A 24,047-nucleotide genomic window follows, 5' to 3' on the forward strand; every position below is an offset into this window, starting at 1 on the left:
AACCCAGGGAGGGAATAAAAGCAGCAGCGCGAAAACAAAGAAAAATTTTCTTAATTTAATAATGTTTTAAAACCATTTTACCATCATTTCTTTTTATGTATAGTCATGCTCATTTAATTTTATTAGTGTTGCAATCGCATTCATGTGTTATAGCTTCGCTAAATGCATAATTTAATAGTAACTGTTTAGGTATAACAGTTATTATGAATGTTCTACTATGTGACTATGACCGTTTTAAAGCTGTAATTTTAATAACCAGCTGACCAACATTATTTTTTAAGATGAGAATCCTTTAGTCATTATGAAAACTGAGTTGAAAAGAGACGCTTGCAGCTGAAGATATGTGAGAGGATAAACTAAGTGATAACCGGAGCAAACATCAATGTCATAGATGAACTTATTGGTATGATGGTGGCACTTGTGATGTGACTTCAACAGCGTAATAAAATGGTTAAATTCTAGTTTGATGCTTTATTTGTTATTTATATATTGCATTTATAAATCAATTTACTTTTTTTTCTCTTTTTAATTTTTTTAAATATTTTGATATTTGTTGTGTTGGTTGCTTTCACATAGCATATTTATATTTTGCAATTTTTTTGTTTTATTTTATAAACTTTTATTTTTATTCATAATTTCTTTTTTCCAGATATTTTCATTCAGTTGTACACTAGTCTTTGCTGCAGACCATTTTCAGAATAAATGTGCATTAGCTGAAGCTGCATGACATCAACCTACTGATCACCGAAGCTTCAAAAGGCTTCTAAACTCAAATGAACGGTTTCTGAACATTCATTTTTGTGGCTTACACACACATTATAATCTATCTTATTGTTTTGTTTATGTTTTACAGTATATATGTTGATTTTTTTGTTTTAAACTTTGTTTTATATTATTATTATTATTTTGATATTTATGTTGTGATACAAGAATCAGACTGATGAATTGATCATTGATAAGTTACTAAAGGAAATGAAAGATTATTATAATAATTTAATTATTTAAATTTAAAATTTTAATCTTAGTTTCAATTTTTAATTCTTTTATGTAAAACTTGAGTATTTGACATATTAAACTCTTAAGCAAAAACGCAAAGGTTGCTATTACCTATTAATTTTTCTGTTGATAACATGTAAATTTACTTTGTTAAATAACTCTAAGTGCTTTTATATTTAATGTCAAATTAATTATTTAAATACTGAGTGTCTGTATTTTGATATATGGTTTCTTTCTTCATTTTTAATGGCGTTTGGGAAGCCACGTTTTGGTATATTCAGCCACCTACTGGAATGGATTGTGGACGCTAAACAGATTTATAAACTAAACTAAACTAAACTAAACTAAACTAAACTAAAAAGTAAATGCAATAAAAAATAAAATAAAAAACAAATACGGAAGAAAAAACGTATTCTATCCACTAATTTCGTTTACATGCTGTCTTTTATCATCAAGTTGTGTTTTTAAGTGCGCTACACCCTCTTTGCGCATGCGCACAATCGGCTGTAGGACTTCTAAGGGGCACATGCGCAGCTCGAAATCCCCAGCAGTACCAACGGTGAGTCCGACAGCAGCAGCCAGCGGAGCGTCCATCTCCAGTTTCCTTTAATCAGACACCAACAGCTTCGACATACCGCCCCCAATTTCAGCCTCGGTACGGAGCCGCCAGGCCGGGACAGAGACGGAGAGAGAGGCCTCGGCCATGGAAGCGCTCGGACCAGGTAAGACCCGTCCCACACCGCGGAGCAGCGGGCGGAGGGCGTGTGTGGAGGCGGCGCGCTTCACTGGGGGCCGAGGCTGTCGTGAGGCCTCCACGGAGATTCCACCGAGGCCCGGACCGTGGTCCCCGAGAGTGTTAGTGGGAGTTGGGGGGTGTATTTTTGCCTGTGTGGGGGGTCTGAGTGTGTTTAGAGCGAGTCTCTGCTGGTATTGTGTGTCGGAGGGGATTTAACTGGGACCTTCCTTCCTTCCTTCCTTCCTCCTTCACGCTGTGTTTACGCTGCTGTTTATTCTGCCTCGCAGCTTCACGCTCATTCTTTTCCTCTCAAAATGTCGTCGAAATCCGCCTGAAAACCCAGAAATCTCCTCACCGCCGTCAGCGGCTGCCTGCCTGGAGCCGAGCTCTCAGCGATGGGCGGAAAAACAAAATGAAAGCTGCTTTAAAAACACAACGCGTTTCGGTGGTTGAGCGAGCCAGCGTGCGGGGTCCTTCGGGCTCGTTGTTTTCGGTTTTTCTGCGGGGTTGTCATCGGTTCACGCGCTTCTCCTTGAGCCGCAGCCACGCGCTCGGCGGCGGTGGACGGATGGCGCTTTTATTGATCCCATCTGCGGCCAGCTCCATCATATTCATCTCCTCTTATATGATAACAAAGACACACAGCCTGCCGAGGACACGGCCCGGACACGCACTTACTGAGCCCAGATGCTGTGATTGTGCGTGGAAATCCATTTCATCACCGACCAAATGTGATCACATTTATCAGCCTGGGAGATTAATGAAGAATCTGGTGTTTTTAGTGGCTTTATGTGCTGCTGGTGGGCAGCAGTGCTGCGCAACCATCCACAGGTGTGTTGTATGGAAGACCAGAACTGCCAAAAAGTCAGATTCACACGAATGCTTCTCCCATTAAATAAACATTGGTGATTAATACATCTTAATGTCTCAATAAGTGGAATTAAAATTATTTCACCTTTAATTTTTGTTTACCTTGCTGCTATATCTGATTATTCAGAAGAGAATAGAATATTTATGTCCTATTATGGTACAGACTGATGAAGTTTCTCAGACTGACAGTTTTCTTTCCCTACAAGTTAAAATGACTCAGTATCTGCTTGATGAACTAATTTAAAGCACCAAATAATTTTTTTCCACTGATGTCAAACCGGGAAAAAAATCCAAACATATCAGATAATGGTTTTAATTTGTAACATCATTTTTGTTTTAGTTTTAAAAAGTAATTTTAATTGGAGAGGTTAAACTAAAGCTGTATTGTCATGATGTGGTTTGTAAATGATATTTATGGAGTGTTTTTCTGGAAAACCAGATTAGAAACGCAGAGACAGCCGTCCAGTGTTAGGTGAGGTGTTGACTGAACAGGTAAATGTCTCTCAGGTGTGACGGTCTGGGGTTAAACCCGATCTCCACCTGTGGACTCAACAGAAGCGTTTGAAAAGAGGAAGTTTGGGGGTGTTGTTTCAGCTAATTCTGGGTCTTTTTCTGCAGAACAGAGGAGGCTGAGTGCTGGGATGAGTCACAGTCAGAAAGCTCAGCAACAAGTGAAATGAGGAAATTTGTTTCTAGTTTATGGAAAACCAGAATGATAATTATTTAAATTAAAATATTATATTATATTAAGAGCAGCAGGTTGTTAGAGCATCTTTTCTGGTGATAATAATGCTAAATATTGCTAAGATATTATTTTCTTTCTTACCTGTGCTTCCATCCCTCTGTGACCTTTAACCTTTTGGGTAATGTCATCTCCTGCAGCCTGTCGGTCCAACTGACTAAATATTACGTTAGCATGAAAAGTGCAGGTTCATAACACCTGGAATATATTTGCCAACAGTTATTGCTCTGAATATTTCTCACGCTGATGATGGAGCATCTGCAGTTTATTATGCTGCATTATTAGAAATGAGTACTGGAGACAGAACTAAAGAGGGAAGGCTGTAGAGTAGAGCTTATAATTTAAAAATTAATTTATAGGTGACCTCTGGATTGTTTTGGTGGCAGTTGATGTAATCAGAATTGTATGAATATTTAAATCAGTGATGTCCAAACATTTAGCCCGTTGGTCCAAAACTGACTAATTTAAACTAACAGGACACAAAATTCATTAAATTAGAGATGAAAAATTAGTTTGACTTTTTTTTCTCTTTTTTTTGTGTTTGTTTTACCAATAATAAACAAGATTTTTATGAAATCTAAAGATGCAAACCACAAAAAAGAAAAGCCGACATTTTACAACTTTTTGTGACCATCATGTGTTTTTGTTTTTGTTGGCCAAATTTTTACCGTTCTTGACTTGTGGTTGAGGGGCCGATCAAAGACATTCAAGGGCCACAAATGACCCTGGGCCACATGTTGAACACCGATCTAAATAATACACATTTGTGTCTAAATTATTGTTGAAAATGTGACATGAGAAAAAGCGATTTACCTGGGCTTGCTGCTTTCCGGCTGCTCCGTGTTGTTCTCTGTGTTTGACTGTTTCTGCTGTGAATCGGTGAGAAACGATGGACTCGCGGAGGTCCGGTGGAGACGATGGACTCGCGGAGGTCCGGTGGAGACGATGTACTCGCGGAGGTCCGGTTTAGACGATGGACTCGCGGAGGTCCGGTGGAGACGATGGACTCGCGGAGGTCCGGTTTAGACGATGGACTCGCGGAAGTCCGGTGGAGACGATGGACTCGCGGAGGTCCGGTTTAGACGATGGACTCGCGGAAGTCCGGTGGAGGCGATGGACTCGCGGAGGTCCGGTGGAGACGATGGACTCGCGGAGGTCCGGTGGAGGCGATGGACTCGCGGAGGTCCGGTGGAGACGATGGACTCGCGGAGGTCCGGTGGAGGCGATGGACTCGCGGAGGTCCGGTGGAGGCGATGGACTCGCGGAGGTCCGGTGGAGGCGATGGACTCGCGGAGGTCCGGTGGAGGCGATGGACTCGCGGAGGTCCGGTGGAGACGATGGACTCGCGGAGGTCCGGTGGAGACGATGGACTCGCGGAGGTCCGGTGGAGGCGATGGACTCGCGGAGGTCCGGTGGAGGCGATGGACTCGCGGAGGTCCGGTGGAGACGATGGACTCGCGGAGGTCCGGTTTAGACGATGGACTCGCGGAGGTCCGGTGGAGACGATGGACTCGCGGAGGTCCGGTGGAGACGATGTACTCGCGGAGGTCCGGTGGAGACGATGTACTCGCGGAGGTCCGGTGGAGACGATGGACTCGCGGAGGTCCGGTGGAGACGATGGACTCGCGGAGGTCCGGTGGAGACGGACAGAAATGATTCACTGCAGGAAACAAACTCAGGCCACAGGAACCGGATTCAGACTCCACTTGAATCAAGTTCAGCTTCACCTGCTGCGTTTCCAACATACTGAAGGCCAGTTTATAGCAACATAATTAATATAATTAATCAGCTCTGATCTAGTTAAAGTAAAAGTTTTGGTTTTAAAAGTTTTTTTTTTTTACTGTTCATCTAGTTCCTGCAGGAAAGTTAAATTAAAGTATGTTTGGTTTTGTTTTCAGGATAAATTAATGATTGGTGTAAAAATGTGTTAGTTTGTTTTTAGATGAGCTGTGAGCGTTTTTATCGTTTAATAACCAGCCACTTCTCAGTGTTGGCTGAATCTGAGTCTAACGTCTGAAATAAAATCAGAAGCAACTCCAGCATCTCCAGCCACCGAAAGCATCAGGAAGCAGAACTTTAATCTGAGTTTAGACAATAAATATCAATAATCTATAAATTACTGCATTTACTATGTGCAAAATTCCTGCCTCAATTAAAATTAAGTTGGGCTGAAACAGTCCGATTAATGGTGATTAATCAATTTCTGAAATAATCGTCAACTAATTTAGGAATGTATAAATTGTTACCTGGAGTATACAGACTATAAGAATGAGCTATAAGAACATCCAGAACAGAAATTAACCCAAAACTGTACAAAATATATAAAGGTTTAGCATTTAAGATAAAAACTTTCTTTGTTTGTAAATCTCTAGAAGTAGTTTTAGCTTCACCTGGTTCACATTCCGCAAATAAATCTATCAATCACCTTTTTCTTCCTAATCAATTATTAATCTGTTAATCAATAAATGAATCCCAGATCAGCTGTACTGAGTCCAGCAGAAAGGCCTGAGCTTTTCACACGTTGATTCATCCAGAAAGGCAGCAGTAAGGAATGTTGTTTCCTTTTGGGTAACGAAATGCAACAACTTATTTAAAAAATCAATAGATTTGTTTGCATCTTTATGTATTTTCAAATATTTTATAAAATAAGATTAAGTTGTTAAATGAAAAATCTGCAGAATGTTCCAGTTTTGTTTTAATTCAGTTAATCTTCAGAGTTATTGATTATTGAAACTATCAATAGCTGCAGCTGTGAAATCCTACAGAATCTTAATGAAATAGTTTAAGTCCAACTGACCTTCAGGCTGCAGGCAGGAAGTTACATCACAATGAAAGAGGACAGAAGGTGAAACCCTGCAGGGAGGGAAGGTAGATTGTTCAGGGCTTTGATTAGTTTCACCAACAGAAGAAACGAGGAGTAGAGGTGAAGATCTGCAGGATCAGTCCAGGTTTCTGCAGATGTTCAGCCTGACTCTGCACCGGGCCGAGGATCTGAGCACGGCGGCCTCGCTGGTTGCCTTGGGCACGCCGGGCTTTGAGCAGTTGGGCCCCTCTGCGGTCGGCCCCTCGGTCAGCTGCGTCAGGAGACGGTGGCTGTACTTCCTGTGGCGCTCGGCTCGGTGAGCTCAGTGGGTTGTTGGAGCCAAGACTGTAGGTGGGAGCCGGGGTTCGGTTAATTACCAGATGTGATTTATTGATGAATTAACAGGCTGTCAGGTAAACCCAGTCCGATGTTCAGCTGGTTCCTTTTTCTGTGGGTCCGGCTGAAACTCGCCTGTTGTGAAGACGAGACGTCAGATAAGTGGAGCTGGATGAGTCATGGGAAAATAACTACAAAAGGATTTTTCTGGGTTTCTTTTTGCCCATCAACCAAACAGATTTCAGTTTCAACATTTCATGGAGTAAAAAAGGAAGCTTTCTGATTTTCAGGATAATTATCTGGATGTATGTTGTGATTCTCTAATGATGCAGATTCTCAGGATGTGACGCTCCTGAGAGCTTCAGTAGAAGCAATGCCACGTTTCTGCTCATCAAAACGAAACGCTTCTTCACTTCTGAACGTGGTTGGAAGTAGATGTCACACTGACAGGGCAGTTCAGTTCACCAACTGGGCAGTTAGGACGCTAACGGGGCAGTTAGGACAGGTGGGTCACTGGGCCTCCATTCAGCTCAGGGTTCGGGTCGTTGTCCGTAACCATGCCAGGCTTGTTTGGGTCACCTGAGGACGACATGAGACCCTGGTTGCTTCTCCCACTTTTCTCTTAAGGCTCGTCTTCCCTGTCCAAAGTTTGGACTTCCCGTCCTCCATCGACTGTCCCTCTTGTCCCAGAGACGTTTCTGTCTTTGTGGATCCATCTTGAGTCCGGACCGGTTGGATCAGCTGATCTGAGGGTTCCCCTGAACACACCGCCTGGGTGTCGGGCTGTGTTTTCTGACGCCTACGTGTTCACACCTTCTGCAGCCTCCGGCCGTGCGTTGCCATCGGTAACGCGGCCAGTTGGACGGAGCGGTCTGAATCATCAGACGTTACAGGTCATGACAGAACCCATCGGCCGGCGTCATCTCTGAGGTTGGAGTGCAGACGGTTCGGTCCAGAGGAGGGGGGTGATGGGGATCGGGGCGGCGTGTTCTCAGAGCGGCGGCGAGGCTCCTGATTGTCTGTGCTCTCGCGCTTCACTGACTAACTGGAGCGTCGTGTTTGGGTTCAGGACCCCCGTGTCCCCCTGGCCTCCATTGCTCTGCTCCCCGTAGCCGGCATCCTTTCTGGGTCGGTTCTGTTAATCAGGAGGTCCAGTTGATGTAACGGAGAGGCATTGGTTCTGAACCTGGACCCTCCTTCAGATCAGCTCTTCAGCCTCTAAATTCACTAAAATGTTTAAAATCCACCAGATCTTATTATTATTGCTCAGTGACGCCATGACGGGAAGCTGCGCCCCCCCATATGAATGTGGGTGTAAAGTTCAGGGGTGTACTTTCTTTCCAGAGCAGCCGTGCCAACGGTAATCCCTCCATCTGGCCATCTGATGGGGCCCTCTTTGTTCCCCATGGGGGCCGAGGGAGCTGTGTCTGGGTGGAGCTGGGGGGCGGCGCATAATTGGAGGTCGTTGTTTTTCCACCCTCTCCTTGACCTCTGGAGGTCAGAGGTCAGAGCTGACCGTCTATCTTCTTCTGGGGTTCTGAAGCTCAGTTCTGTTTCAGTTCTGCTCTTTGGGTCGCCGGAAAAGCCAGAACTCTTTCCAATCTGTGTATTTTTCTACAGTTTGCATTAAAATAATTATAAAAATATCCACTTTAGCTCCAATCTGAGCCTAAAAGTTCCCACCAGACCTCTGAGCTTTAGAGAGATTCAGCTGCTGAGAGCGACTCCAACGTTTCCATGTGAATTTAGATTAAACCTTTAAAATGTCACAAAGAAGAAAAAATAAAATGTGAATTAGTCGTGTTTCCATCTCCTGGTGTGGAGAGAATCAACCAGGTGGCGCAGAGCGTGATGTCATCAGATGACGCTACGCATGGCTGTAATAAACAGGAAGTGGAGGTTGCTAACTAGCCTTGAGCAGAGACGGCCCTCGGTTTGGTTCCTCTGGTCAGGCTCCGGCCCAGCAGTGGATGGGATCGTTCACTACATCAGAACTTATTCAGTAAATCTGTTTCCATCGCTCCTTTAGCATTAACTCTGTCTGAAAAGCCAAAAACCGCCTCCAGCGAACATAGAAACTGTTTTGTGAAATTGAGGAAGTTATTTTGAATTTTGATGTTTCCATAAATAATTTTTATAATGCAATACTTCAAAATGTGAATAACAAAACATGGCTACTTCTGGGGGTTGTGATTGGTTCTTCTTCTGGACTGGATTCATGATGATGAAAATAAAATAAATTTCCTCTCAGCACCGACATGTTTGTCTTATTTCCATCCTGATCATTGTTGGCATTTAATGTCTCTCCATTCTGCTTATTTTACTGCGTCGTCTATTTCATTATTGATTATTATTGACGTGGCGTTTATCTATCAGTAAGTTGGTTTTTACCTGGAGAAACGCTCGACATTAAAGAAGAAGTAAAACGGAGCAGATCCTGCTGCTGGCAGGGCTCTGTCTGTTTCTGTAACTGTAGATGTTGTTGTATTGTTGGAACCCGTCTGACCTCCTGACCTCCTGTCCCCCCAGGCCCGCCTGCCCCCACCTCTCTCTTCCAGCCTCCGCGTCGTCCCGGCCTCGGCACGGTGGGGAAACCCATCCGGCTCCTCGCCAACCACTTCCAGGTTCAGATACCCAAGATTGACGTCTACCATTATGACATCGAGATCAAGCCGGAGAAACGCCCCCGGCGGGTCAACAGGTAGGTGGAGGCTCTGCTCTGCTCGGCCCTGCCCGGCCCGGCTCTGTTTAGCCCGACTTGGCCCGGCTCTGCTCGGTTCGACTCTGCTCTGCTTGGCCCGGCCCAGCTCGGCTCTGTGGTGATGTTCTGCCCATCTTGCAGGGAGGTGGTGGACACCATGGTGCGACACTTTAAGATGCAGATCTTTGGGGACCGGCAGCCGGGCTACGACGGGAAGAGGAACATGTACACGGCTCATCCGCTACCGATTGGCAGAGACAGGGTGGGTGTCTGATCTTTGAACCCTCTACCTCTCGACAGCGCAGGCATGTTGACGGTTTTGGTCCGCCCCCAGGTGGACCTGGAGGTGACCCTGCCGGGCGAGGGGAAGGACCAGACCTTCAAGGTGTCCCTACAGTGGGTGTCGGTGGTGAGCCTGCAGATGCTGCTGGAGGCGCTGTCGGGTCACCTGAACGAGGTTCCCGAGGACTCGGTCCAGGCGCTGGACGTCATCACACGGCACCTGCCCTCCATGAGGTAACCGGGTCCTGCAGGCTCACGGGTACCATGTGGTACCGTGACTAATAAAACTGGCTACCCAGAAATATTGTAGTTCTGACAGCAGCTTCTATCTGGAAGCATTCAGCATTCAGATGATGTTTGAAAAATCCTTCAATCTCCATGGCAACCATTGAACTTTAAAATGCCCCGATGGACCTAGCCCCACCTTCGAGGCGCAGCTCCTCCCCCACTCCACTCCTTCAGACTAGCCAGCAGCAATTAGCAAACAGCTGCTGATCTCATTATAGGAGCTGCTGCTCAGAGCGACACTGGTAAAAATGTTAAAGGGTTAAAGAGGAGCCATGTTGGGACGACTTCCTGGAGGCGGAGCTTCAGAATCAGCAGGAACTTCTTAAAGAGACAGAGGCCCAATTTCAAGGAGTTCAATCAAATTTCTTTTAGGTCATATTTGATATACAGAATTTTTATAACAAATGAAGGTAAAATAGTTTGGATTGTCTTATAAAATTATACTGTTTATAAGTGAGTGGGTGAATGTAGTTTTTCCTGGAGGTGACAGGGTGAATGTAGTTTTTCCTGGAGGTGACAGGGTGAATGTCTCCTCCAGGTACACCCCGGTGGGGCGCTCCTTCTTCTCTCCTCCAGAGGGATACTACCACCCTCTGGGTGGAGGCCGGGAGGTTTGGTTCGGCTTCCATCAGTCCGTCCGGCCGGCCATGTGGAACATGATGCTCAACATCGACGGTAAGAAGCTAATCCTTCCCCAGAACCTGGATCAGAACCGGATCACTTCTGATCCGGTTCTGATCAACTATGAGACATCTGTGTTTTTGGTTTCTGTGCAGCTAGAAAATGTTTACTTTTATTTTTATTTTATTCCTTTCTCCATAAACTATATACACAGCCATTCAGTAAATTAGAATATTACTGAAAAGTAAATTTTATTCATGTCCTTTATCACAAAGTGAAATGCATTAAATAGATTAATTACTATTAATAGTTTGAATGCCTTACTGGTAATGGAAACATGACATTTAAAATTAGAATATTACATCCGATCAATTAGAAAACATTTTTAAAAACAAGGAATCACATGTTTAAGACCTGGTTAAAGATTAGAGCAAATTTCTAAAAAAATGTTCATCTTTAATGCTAAATATTTATATTTTGTACAGTTTTGGCTTCATTAGTGTTTTCAGTGAATTACCTTTTTTTTAGATTTTATGTACTTCAGTTAACAATTAGTCAATTATTACTGTTATTTCTGTAATGATTAATAGTTTTAGTTTAAAAGTGGATGTAACGGGTACCGTAGCGACAGCACCGCTGTTGACAGATATACTCCTGGAGAACAGGAGAAAGACGAGGAAACGGCTTGTTCAGTTCAAGTGTCATGCAGCAATTTATTCAAGTTTTACATCCAAACATACTTGTTGTATTGAGTTTCTTTCTTTACAGTTTATATATTCAAAGTTCAACCTTTTTAATACATTTCAGTGTCCATAAGTGACAAAAACAAACATCTTTTAGCGACAAAACAAACATCTCTTTCCTAAACACATATCCACTCATTCTTCTTCTTAGCTTTCTAAGCTATTTATCTAAAATGAAACACATTAGACAGTGGTTACCTTAACCAGCTACTTTTTAACTTAAGACAGTACTGCATTGGACGTTCAATAAAGTCCTTCATAAAAACAAACGTCATTTTTAAAGTCACTTTTTTTTATCATCCTGAATCCTAATGGTAAAAAAACTATTTTAACACTGGTGGTGGGGACCTTACAAAAGCCAAAACAGAAAAATAGACATTGAGTTCTTCAGTTTCTAACGGTTTTTCCAGCATAAACTGAAGTGGGTGAAGAGCATGTATTAAACAGACTTGGCTAATGGCTAACGTTAGCATGTACACCGTGCGTAGTTACTTTCTTCAAACGAAACGACACAAAGTCAAGAATTGAATAACTAATATAGCTCATAACTATTCCAAATACATTCACAGATGTTCCAAATATGTCTAATTACTGGATTAAAAACCTATTTTCATATTTACCCACCTGGAGAACAGGAGAAAGACGAGGAAACGGCTTGTTCAGTTCAAGTGTCATGCAGCAATGAGGGAAAATGCAAGCAGGACACTAAAACCGCCACCCGCCCCCTGCTGGCGTGGGGTAAACATTACAAAGCACATAAAAAATAAAGGAAAACTCTTCTCCAAAATAAAGTACAGAACTTGTATTAACAATTTCAAGTCATAAACACAAATGTCACACTTTTGTGGTCGCCACACACTCCCCGACAAAAATAAATGGGTCCCACCATTTCTACTCAACTCTCCTTAACAGGTGACAGGAACAGGTAAGATGTATGGGTGTGATGGTAAGTGGTAAGGCATGTATGTAAAGGGGACATACGGAGTGGAATAAGGGCTGAAAGAGTATGTTGGTGTTGTATAGGGAATGAGTGGGTGTAGGGGTTGTATAGTGTGAGGTGCAGAGTGTAAGCTTGCATTTGCCATGTCAACTCTAGCTGTTGTCAGCGTGGGTTGACCAAGTCTCTCATATGTAAGGATCTGTCGAGGTTGTCTGTCCCGGTTTGACCTTCTGACCTCTACTTGTCGGTCTGGCATTACATTGACCAGAGGCTGTGCAACTGGAATGGGCTCTGGAGTCTCAGCATAGCCATCTTGCTCCTCAGGTCTCACATCATCAGACTGGCCTTCATCCTGTTCAAGTTCTCCAGTCCCTATTTGTCTTATAGGTACCGGGTCAACTGAAGGTAAGTAGTCGGCGTCCACTGTCATATCCTCCGGTACAGGTACTGGAATTTGGCGACTCACAGGAATGGCTGGTTGTTGTGGTGGGGCAACCGTGGGTACCTCCTGCGTCCTGTTAGCTGGTGCCCTCAACCAGTAGCGAGGACCTTCAGAGTCGGACCCAGAGTCGGAGTCTGAATCTGCTCCTTGCGGTGGGTTCATACACTCTGGGATGGTAAGTCGGGCTTCGCGTTTACTTTTCTGGGTTCTTTTCTCAGGGTGAACCTGGCCTGTTGGTTCTTCAACTGGTAGGTCATTAACGAGCAAAAGCAAATTGCGATGGAGTGTTCTTGTCTTTTTCTGATCCCCAGACTCCGGATAGACTACGTACACTGGGTTATCAGCAAACTGTTCTTTCACAATGTAGATGGCCTTCTCCCAATATGACCTTAGTTTTCCTGGCCCACCACGCTCGCTGAGGTTCCTGACTAAGACTCGATCGCCAGGCTGTAGCACCACTCCTCTTGCCCTCTTGTCATAGAGGACTTTGCCTTTGGCACTGGCCCGCTTGCTGTTCTCACTGGCAATTCTATAGGCCTCAGACATCTGCTTTGCCCACTTCTTTGCGTACCCTTTCGGCGAGTCAGGTTCTGTGTCTTCAAGCAACCCGAACAGTATATCAATGGGCAGACGAGGGTGACGGCCGTAAAGGAGAAAGAAGGGTGAGAAACCCGTTGACTCATGTCGGGTACAATTGTACGCATGTACCACCCTCGGTATCTGATCCTTCCATCTTTCTTTGTCTTTGTCAGTCAACGTCCTCAACATTTGCAAGATCGTCCGATTGAACCGCTCCGCCGGATTTCCCTGGGGATGGTAGGGTGATGTTCTGGAATGACGGATACCTGACAGCTGTTGGAGGGTTTGGAATAATTCATTTTCAAATTCGCGGCCCTGATCATGGTGTAACTTGGACGGATATCCAAAACGAAGGACGAAGTCATTAAAGATACGCTCAGCGGCTGTCTTTGCACTCTTATTCTTGGTCGGGTAAGCTTGAGCGAACCTTGTGAAATGATCTACGACCACTAGGATATACTCATAGCCACCACGGCTGGTCTCCAGGTGCAAGTAATCAATACACACCAACTCTAGTGGTGAGCTCGATGTGATACTGCCCATCGGCGCGCGAACATGAGTAACTGGCTTCTTTGACTTGATGCATGGACATTTCTTAGTTATATGGTCCTCAATCTCTTTCGCCATGAAGGGCCAATAGAACCTTTCTCTGGCGAGGTTTAGGACCCTTTCTGTGCCAACATGAGCCATGTCATTGTGAAGCTTCTTCAAAACAAGGTCTCTGTACTTGGTAGGGAGTACCAACTGCTTTCTTCCATTGGCACGCCTGTACAGGAGACCATTTTCCCATACTAGCTTACTCCATTCATGGAACAGTCTTTTAGTAGCTCCACCGGCAGCTTTACGTATCTCATCAATCAACGGTGTTCCGGTCTCCTTCAGCTTAATCACCTCACTGATGGCTTTATCCGCACGCTGTGCTTCCACAAGCTCATCATGACTTATGGCGTTCAAGTGATGAAAGGTAGGAGACAAATCAGCCTGGGAGGAGATATTCAGAGCCGCCACCCAAGCCACATCTTTGTGTTTGGCTACTTTACTCCCATCCCACACAGCACGGACTACATTGTCAGAGCAGTCTTTGGTGCAGGACTCACAGTACGCTGTAATGTCCAAAGGGAGACGTGATAGCGTGTCAGCGTCTATGTTGGACTTTCCAGGTCTGTACTTAATATCGAATCTGAAGTCAGAGAGTTCTCCAACCCACCGATGACCTACAGCATTCAGCTTTGCGGTGGTCATTACATACGTGAGTGGATTGTTGTCCGTGTATATTGTGAAGTGAGGTGCATAAAACAGGTAATCCCTGAATTTCTCACACACCGCCCACTTCAAGGCAAGGAACTCCAGCTTCCCACTATGCAGATGGTAGTTCCGCTCAGCTGCAGTTAAGGTCCTAGACCCGTACCCGATAACTCTCAACTTGCCATCCTGGTGTTGGTACAGGATTGCGCCCAGTCCCTGGTCTGAAGCATCTGTGTGCAAGATAAACGGTGCATTGAAATTGGGATACGCTAATACAGGGGGGCTAACAAGAAGAGAAACGAGCCGGTCAAGGGCTTGCTGGTGTTCAGCAGTCCACTCTACAGGTGTTCTAGAGGGTAGTTGTGGACCTTTGCTCTTACCACGCCCTACAGCTGTTTGCCCAGGCTTGGCTTGTAGTAGCTCATAGATGGGCTTTGCTATCCTTGAAAAGTCCTGGATGTAAGAGCGGTAATAGCCCAAAAACCCAGTGAGTTTTCTCACATCTCCAACCGTCTGCGGCGTTCTGCTGGCTAATGATCGCACTGCATCCAGATCTTTGGGGTCAATCCTCACTCCCTGAGCTGACACAAGGCGTCCCACGTATCTCACCTCCCGTCGAAACAGCTCGCACTTTTCAGGTCTTAGCTTCACCCCGTGTCTCTGAAGTGCCTGAAGTACTCCGCGGACCCCTTCTATGTGCTCGTCAAAGGTTTTCGCATAACATAGTACGTCGTCGAGATACGGGAGACAGTAGTCATCTCTCAAGGGACCTAACATCTCCTCCATACTCCGCTGGAAGGCCGCGGGGGCGTTTGACAGGCCAAATGGGATACGAACCCATTCATACAGTCCCCAGGGTGTAATGAAAGCAGTAAGATGTTGGGCGTCTTTGGCAACAAAACCTTGGTGGTAGGCTTTCCCTTGGTCAAGGATACTGAACCAGGAATAGCCACCAAGAGTGTCAGTCAGGTCTTGTATCCTAGGTAAAGGATGTCGGTCAGGGATGGTTTTCTGATTCAAGAGACGATAATCTATGCAGAGGCGGAGCGTACCGTCCTTTTTCCGGACGCAGACCACTGGTGCAGCATAAGAGGACTTGGACTTAACAATCCAGCCCTTCATCAGCAAGTCTTGCACATATTCCTTCACCTCTTTGAACAGTGGTTTGGGGACAGACGCGTAAGCTCTCTGCACTGGAATGTCATCCTTGAGGTTGATTGACATCTGCAAACTGGGAATACAGCCAATATCATGACTATCTCGGGCGAAAGCAGCTGATTCTTCCCACAGCATTTTCTTTACTTTGTCTTGTTCTTCTCCACTAAGGTGGCTGAGATCCACGGGGGGTTGCCACAAGCCAGAAGCAGTTTGAGCAGCTGATGTGGCTGCAACATTGGCTACAATTCTGGGTCTGGGCGGCTCCTGTGGGTTGGCCTCAATCACCCTAGCAACAGCTTGGATGCTCCCCAGAACAGTCTTTCTTGGTATAGTGACTAGATGCTTTGTGCTATTTCTTATTGGTATTGTGGTGTAGGGTCGCTTCGCTGATTGTATTTCAACCAGGCCCTCCCCTATCTCAAGTTCTTCGAGATGAGCATTGTTTTCTTCGGGTTCGAACAAGAGAAGAGGATCTGACAGATCTACAGTCGGCGGAATCTGGCACTTGACCCAGGCAACTTGTCCAGCTGGGACTGCAATGACATAATTGCCAGTTCTCAACAGTCTCGGATGCATAGGGGGTTTATCTGCCTGAAGGAAGTTCACCAGCATCTCCACCTGATCCATAGAGGCAGATATGGAGTCAGAGAGGAGTGTGGTGAGAGCTGGAAGGAGTTCTGCTGGTCTACTCTGAACCACCTCCTCTAGCACATTGAATCCAAGGATTGGCCGTTCAAGCGTGATACCGCTGATGAGGAAAGGCACCATTATGGGTTGGCTAAGGACAGAATTTCCAGCAAAACTGACTGTGATGAGGACCCAGCCATCAAAAGGAAGGGCTTCTCCGTTCACAGCTTGTATCTCCAGCTCTTCGTCATCAAAGATTTCACTGAGGGGTCTCACTGGTGCATCCGGTAAGTACTTCTTCTTCCAGCTCCGATCAATCATGCTCACCTGAGCTCCGCTGTCTAACAGCGCATTGACTGTCAAGCCATTCAAGTCACATCGTGCAAGGGCCTTAGCACCTATGAACTTGGCTAGGCGCCTGCTTGTTTGGGTAGGTAGGGAAAGAGGAGATTTGGGGTCACTTTCATTGTTTACTTTAGGTCTTTTATTCAGTAAACTCCCCTTGGCACCATTCTCTGACATTAACACATTGCACTTAACACTGAGGGACTGGATACGAGATCCGGTCACTGGTTGTCCCGCTGCAGCGACCGGCTCCAGTTTTCCTGACGCTTCGGCTTCTTCAGGCAGCCTACGGCTCTATGGCCGTCTTCACCGCAGTAAAAACAGTGAGTGCAGCGTGGAAGGTTCTGTGCCAGGCAGTTAGTACAGCTATTTGACTTGGGTCTCTTTTGTTCCACATGAGTTTTGCAATGGTGGCAGGGCTCAAAGCTGTGAGTATGCTGTGGTTTTTGCAGTAGCTCAACTTTAGCCATTAACTCTGTTACTTTCTCAGTTAACTGCTGGAGTACATTGGCATTCTGCTGTTTATCTGGGGCATCCCTCTTCGCTCCACTGCCTTGTGCAACTGCAACTCCAACCTCCACTAATTCAGTGCTATGCACGTTTACTTGTTTTTGTTTCACAGCTGGCCCCAGACGTCTTTGTCGCTCATTCTCTGTGCTTGTTATTTTCATCATTTGCTTCAAGATTGCCTCATCAGACACACTGCTATCAGAGAGCAATGTTTTAAGTTCTCTGCGTATGTCGTTATGTTTTTGACTGAGACCTTGATATATGGTGTGAAGGAAAATATCCTGAACTGTGCTAGCATTGTATTTCACTCCTGCGTCGCCGTGTTTTGAAGCAAACAGGATCTTTTGTTTCAAACTTATGACACGGTACAAGAACTGTTGGGGGGTTTCGTTGTCATTCTGTTTTGTACACATTAACTCTTGGAAGAGTTCTGTATTGCTTCGCCCGCCTAGGTGGGATTGCAGGAAGCCCTTCAGCTCTTCTATAGTCAGATCGTCTTTGTGCATTAACATGTCTTTAAAGTGCCCTGGTTTGATGATTCTGAGAACACCTCTCAGTATTTCAGTCTCACTGAACCGGTCTTTCACTCCATCATCAATTTGTCTGCATATATTATTGTAACTTAGATCCGAGCTCTGATCGCAGATCTGGCCACCTTGAACCTTGAACTCACGTCGCAGCCTTGAGAAGTCTCCAAGGGGCACAACTCGGTCGTGTCTGTCATATATTTCTTGTCCCGGTGTATGTTCGGTTGCATATTTGGGATCTGGTGGTAGTGTAGGGTGCAATGGTGTAGGGTGTTCTGGCGTGACTCGGACAGTGGGTGGTGATGTGGGGTTGTTGATATATTGCAGTAAACTGGTGAACATTTTCTGTAACTCTACTGTCTCTGGGTTCTGTGTAGCTGTGAAAGAGTGTGCAAGTGGTGAAATGGTAGTTGGTAGGGCGGTAGCCGGGCTAACCTCAACTGTGTGTATTTTATTAGTGTTAGGAACCCTGTCCGCCACATCTTCAATATCTACATTCGGCTGATCTGTTACCATGTTTTCACTCTGCTCTGCAGTTTTCATTACATTGTGCCTATTAACATGTGCTACCGGTTCAGACCGAACATTCCGACTTAAGATGAGATTGCTCACAGTGTCATTAAGCTCCAACAACACTGCCATACCTGAATCCTCAGATTGAATGAGAGTGTCACTGTTCATGAAGCCCAGGATGTGCTCAAAGCAGTTTTCTTCCTCGCCAACCTGAAGCGTGGATGCATCTTTTCCCGGCACAGGACCAACACTCCGAGCCAGTTGGAAAAGTTCATCGGCCGTCAGAGTGAGCAGACTCTTCTTGATGTCCCACACCAAGCCTTTTCTCTCACTGTCCGCCATGACTGCTTTTCCGTCTCCCTCGCCGTTGATCACTTCTCCGAGCTCCAGCTCCTTCACCCGTGGCTTCAGGTCCGGTTGCAGCTACGTAGCACTGCCACTGTTTCACAAGTACACGTTGTGGTGAATGCACAGTGTCATGGATATAAGGTCCAATCTTCCTCCAGGTCCATAGGCTGAAAGGTCCTTAGCTGCCGGAATGCTTCACACAGCTGGTCCTAATTGTGCTTGTCGCCTGTGCATCTGACGCCGCTCCCCGTACGGGCCACCAAAAATCTGTAACGGGTACCGTAGCGACAGCACCGCTGTTGACAGATATACTCCTGGAGAACAGGAGAAAGACGAGGAAACGGCTTGTTCAGTTCAAGTGTCATGCAGCAATTTATTCAAGTTTTACATCCAAACATACTTGTTGTATTGAGTTTCTTTCTTTACAGTTTATATATTCAAAGTTCAACCTTTTTAATACATTTCAGTGTCCATAAGTGACAAAAACAAACATCTTTTAGCGACAAAACAAACATCTCTTTCCTAAACACATATCCACTCATTCTTCTTCTTAGCTTTCTAAGCTATTTATCTAAAATGAAACACATTAGACAGTGGTTACCTTAACCAGCTACTTTTTAACTTAAGACAGTACTGCATTGGACGTTCAATAAACTAAAGTCCTTCATAAAAACAAACGTCATTTTTAAAGTCACTTTTTTTTATCATCCTGAATCCTAATGGTAAAAAAACTATTTTAACACTGGTGGTGGGGACCTTACAAAAGCCAAAACAGAAAAATAGACATTGAGTTCTTCAGTTTCTAACGGTTTTTCCAGCATAAACTGAAGTGGGTGAAGAGCATGTATTAAACAGACTTGGCTAATGGCTAACGTTAGCATGTACACCGTGCGTAGTTACTTTCTTCAAACGAAACGACACAAAGTCAAGAATTGAATAACTAATATAGCTCATAACTATTCCAAATACATTCACAGATGTTCCAAATATGTCTAATTACTGGATTAAAAACCTATTTTCATATTTACCCACCTGGAGAACAGGAGAAAGACGAGGAAACGGCTTGTTCAGTTCAAGTGTCATGCAGCAATGAGGGAAAATGCAAGCAGGACACTAAAACCGCCACCCGCCCCCTGCTGGCGTGGGGTAAACATTACAAAGCACATAAAAAATAAAGGAAAACTCTTCTCCAAAATAAAGTACAGAACTTGTATTAACAATTTCAAGTCATAAACACAAATGTCACACTTTTGTGGTCGCCACATGGAGCTTCCTGCTTGTGATTGTTCTGACGGTGGTTCTGGTCCCAGTTCCGGTTCTCTAACTACTCCTCTCCACTCCTCAGTGTCGGCTACGGCTTTCTACCGCGCTCAGCCCGTCATCGAGTTCATGTGTGAAGTGCTGGACATCCAGAACATCAACGAACAGACCAAACCGCTGACGGACTCACAGAGGGTCAAGTTCACCAAGGAGATCAGAGGTACACACACAGAGAAACACACACACACACACACACACAGAGAAGCGCTTAGCTGTTAGCGTGTTGCTGTTGGTGCGTTGCTGTTGGTGTGTTAATGTTGGCATGTTGCTGTTAGCGTGTTGCTGTTGGTGCGTTGCTGTTGGTGTGTTAATGTTGGCATGTTGCTGTTAGCGTGTTGCTGTTGGTGCGTTGCTGTTGGTGCGTTGCTGTTGGCACGTTAATGTTGGCGTGTTGCTGTTAGCGTGTTAGCTCCATGGTCTCTCTCTGCTCTGGCAGGTCTGAAGGTGGAAGTGACGCACTGCGGCCAGATGAAGAGGAAGTACCGCGTGTGTAACGTGACGCGCCGACCCGCCAGCCACCAAACGTAAGCTTCGCCTCCTCCTGCTTCGTCCTCCTCCTCTTCCTCTCAGCCGTTCACCGCGGTGCCGCTGTTCCTCTGCAGGTTCCCGCTGCAGCTGGAGAACGGCCAGGCCATGGAGTGCACGGTGGCCCAGTACTTCAAGCAGAAGTACAGCCTGCAGCTCAAGTATCCTCATTTACCCTGCCTGCAAGTCGGGCAGGAGCAGAAGCACACCTACCTTCCTCTGGAGGTGAGAACCCGCCCGCTTCCTCTCTGACTGCTCTTTACAAATCCACAGACAATATATGGAAAAACATTTGACTTTATTCCACTTTTATTTACCATTCAATAATTATTGAATTCACTTAGCATAAATTCTGCCTCATGCCTTCTAATTTTTGTTGGCAATGAGCTTTTTGGTGGAAAATTTTATAAGGTGACTTTATTATTCTGATGTTGAATTTATTATAAATTAAAATCCCTTCTTTTGATAAGAAAATATGTACAGTAATCTTCTCATATTAACTCCACTGGCGCCCCCTGGCGGCCCGCTTTGAAAAACACAGATATAGAATATTTGCTGAACTTCAGTCCAGAACCGCACAGCATTCTGGGAGATGTAGGCAGAGGACAGGCTTTAGGTGCTCAACCTCTCATGGCTAGCTAAGCTAGTTGGGTGCCATCAACTAACTCACTCATTCTTCGGTTACCTAGCAACAACCTGCTGGGTAAGTTGCGCAGCAAACAGTTTCAGGTTTCTCCACCAGCAGTGTGGCAGTATTCAGATATTTAAAACAAAATGAATCAATAATTATTCATGTTGGCGCTGATAATGTGATACGTTTTCTGCTGGGTTTTACTTCCTGTCCTCCTGCAGGTCTGCAACATCGTGGCCGGTCAGCGCTGCATCAAGAAGCTCACCGACAACCAGACGTCCACCATGATCAAAGCTACGGCGCGCTCCGCCCCCGACCGGCAGGAGGAGATCAGCCGCCTGGTGAGGCCAACTGCAAAAATAATAATGATGTTCTCCAACTGCTGTGGGCGGGGCTTAACGCTCCTCCTCTTCCTCAGGTCAAAAGCAACAGCATGGTCGGGGGCCCGGACCCCTACCTGAAAGAGTTCGGCATCGTTGTGCACAATGACATGACAGAGGTGACGGGGCGTGTCCTCCCAGCGCCCATGCTGCAGTATGGGGGCCGGGTGAGTACAGACACAGGGAGGGACTGTGGCAGGGTGAGTACTGGGCTGGGGAGCACCGGGAGGGGGGGGGGCCCGCCGCTGGGGGGGCTCCAGGGTTTCAGGGCCGAGAGGAACCGGCCCTGAAACCGGTTCAGGTTCCAGATTTAAACTGAACTGAACTGAAAAGGCACCTTGAGTCTGAAACCTGGAGCCTTCCCCGAGTTCCTGTACGGAGGGAACCTCAGCAGCTTTTCTCACTGCCTGGACCAGGGTCACACCGATACGCCGACCGCCCGATGGGAGATCGGCGACAGCAGATACTCGCATGAGAAACCGATCTTAGGTCAGGAAATCCACCACCGATACCAGTCACCCTACTGTTACCAACTTTATCACCATACTTAACAATTTTTAAGACCAAAAATCAGAATCAGCAGGTCAGGCTTTTTAAAGATCGGCCAGAAAACTGAAATCGGTGCACCCTTGATCTGATTTCTGCTGTTATTCTTGTTTCATTTATTGTTTAAAATACTGAAAAATTAACTGTTTTTATCTAAAACATCTTCCTTCAAAATAAGGAAGTGAAATCAACACTTTTAGGAACTTTTATTCCTGTTTATGAAGAATTTTATAAAAGTCTTAACCTCTGTGAGAAAAGATCAGGATTAACCAGGAGAACCACTGTTTTCAGGTCATCAGAAGCATCAGTAGCTACATTTCCATCAAAACATTATGCACATTTTTAACACGTAACAAAAAGGTAACATAAAACACAAATTTATCGTGTTTCCATCTTCTGGTTTGAGTCAACCAGGCAACAGAGAGCATGATTTCGTCAGATGTTGACACTACGCGTGACCGTAATAAACAGGAAGTAGAGGATGCTTTGAACCAGACAGAGTCCTCCCCTCCTGGAGGTTTGTACTTGAGTTTGGTGCCTCTGGCGAGGCACAGATCCAGCGGATGGGAGCATTCGCTACGTCAAAACTTATTCAGCAAATCTTGAAAATGAGATCCTGATCTCAATGGAGTTTTACCTGGTTAAATAAAGGAAAACAACTGCTTTCCATCTCCCATCGGGAAATCCAAATGCAATACTTCAAAATGTGCATAAAGGTTTATAGAAACACGGTTGTAGTCGGGTCAAAGATTGAGTTGTTGTTCAAAACTTTAATGATTCTTCACAATAGGAAGTTTGTTACCTAATACCCAAATTTTTGGTGTTAAAATCCAAGTTAGTCGATCCAAGTGCTCTAAAGAATCCCTCTGCTAATGATCAAATTCAGGTATCAACCAACAGCAGCGCTAAAGCTGATGTTTCTGCATTTAAACCTCTTCAGTCTGTTTGACTGAAGAAAGAAGCTGAAAGTAGAACTTCAGCAGGTTTACTCCCTGGCTACCACAGAGGGTCACAGTCCAACAGCAGCAGATAGAAACTGGTTCTGAAAATTGATGCACCTTAATGCATTTATTCCCATTTTAAGCTACTGATGTCTCCCCCTGGTGGACAAAATACAGGTTCATTCATAACAAAATAAAAACGTGATGAGCTGCTGAGATTCCCTCTCTGAACTTCAAACCAGCTGCTTATTGACCAATCACTGATCAGAATGTTTTCCCATGCACAAATCAACAACTGATCACAAATGATAATATTGTAGCTGGTTTGGGTTCATTGATTGTGTGAAAGGAGAATGAATGAACGTGCTTCTAACAGGAAGATAATCCGACTCCCAGCAGGATGATGAAAATCCCACCAGACTGCCGTTTTCCAGATAAATAAAACTAGAAGTTTTTTGTGATCCTCACAGAGAAAAAGATTTCAAATTAATAATAATCTGCTGCCCTCCTGATCCGAATAACTTCATGATCCAGATTCCCTGGGTTTCCCTGGTTCCGGTCCTGCTGGGTTTCCTGGTTCCGGTCCTGCTGGGTTTCCCCTGGTTCCGGTCCTGCTGATATAGAGTCGGGTCATCTTCCAGTGAACTGCTTTAGACTGGAAGCTTTTCCCATCGCGAGTCCTGAATAGATTTAATAATCTCATGTCACCAATTCCAGATCAGCTGATTGGAGAACCTTATGTCTGGTTGGGACTCTGAAGGGAGAAGCTTCAGTCTATTTCCTGTTGAACATCATCTCCCAAGATGATGATGATGATGATGATGATGATTCTCTGTAAAACTTCTGATGCTGTAAAATGACGCAGGAGCTGCTCAGCTTGGTTCTGATCCTGGAGGATGAATAAAGCTCTGAATAAACATTCTGTAAACATTCTGATTTGAAGTTTTGTCCATATTTTAATTCCTTCTGATAAGGAAGCTGGAAAATCTGAGCTCCTCTCCTCCAAGCCATCTGCCTGATGCTGAAAGCGTCTCCTGCTGAAGTCTGTGTTCAGTTTTGTGGGTTTGTTTCTAGTTGCAGTGTTTGTATCAACCCATCCAAACGGGGGGTTGACTAAGAGTGTAGGGACTCTCTCCGCAGAATAAGACCGTGGCCACTCCCAACCAGGGGGTGTGGGATATGAGAGGGAAGCAGTTCTACGCCGGCATAGAGATCAAGGTGTGGGCCGTGGCCTGCTTTGCCCCCCAGAAACAATGTCGGGAGGACCTGCTCAAGTGAGTTGCTGCCTCAATGTCCTGTCAGATTTTGATTCTTGCTGTCGGATTTTGATGCTTGCTGTCAGATTTGGAGGA

At 45.2% G+C, this 24,047-nt stretch overlaps 1 protein-coding gene across 4 annotated transcripts in view; it reads left to right on the forward strand.

Moving 5' to 3' along the window:
* The first annotated feature begins 1,517 nt into the window (after positions 1-1,517).
* The window catches only part of ago4 (argonaute RISC component 4), a 28,435-nt gene continuing 5,905 nt past the window's right edge, over positions 1,518-24,047 (forward strand). The window contains exons 1-11 of one of the 4 annotated variants that reach the window (XM_032580076.1): positions 1,518-1,718; positions 9,013-9,184; positions 9,326-9,446; positions 9,519-9,700; positions 10,293-10,429; positions 19,698-19,832; positions 20,109-20,196; positions 20,275-20,422; positions 21,050-21,169; positions 21,247-21,408; positions 23,821-23,969. In XM_032580076.1, coding sequence (XP_032435967.1) covers positions 1,700-1,718; positions 9,013-9,184; positions 9,326-9,446; positions 9,519-9,700; positions 10,293-10,429; positions 19,698-19,832; positions 20,109-20,196; positions 20,275-20,422; positions 21,050-21,169; positions 21,247-21,408; positions 23,821-23,969 — 1,433 coding nt within the window. In that variant the 5' untranslated portion in view covers positions 1,518-1,699. The remainder of the gene's footprint in view (positions 1,719-9,012; positions 9,185-9,325; positions 9,447-9,518; positions 9,701-10,292; positions 10,430-19,697; positions 19,833-20,108; positions 20,197-20,274; positions 20,423-21,049; positions 21,170-21,246; positions 21,409-23,820; positions 23,970-24,047) is intronic. The other 3 variants (XM_032580079.1, XM_032580080.1, XM_032580077.1) reach the window with 3 other exon arrangements.

This window comes from Xiphophorus hellerii, chromosome 13, assembly GCF_003331165.1.
Source record: "Xiphophorus hellerii strain 12219 chromosome 13, Xiphophorus_hellerii-4.1, whole genome shotgun sequence".
NCBI classification, from domain to species: Eukaryota; Metazoa; Chordata; class Actinopteri; order Cyprinodontiformes; family Poeciliidae; genus Xiphophorus; species Xiphophorus hellerii.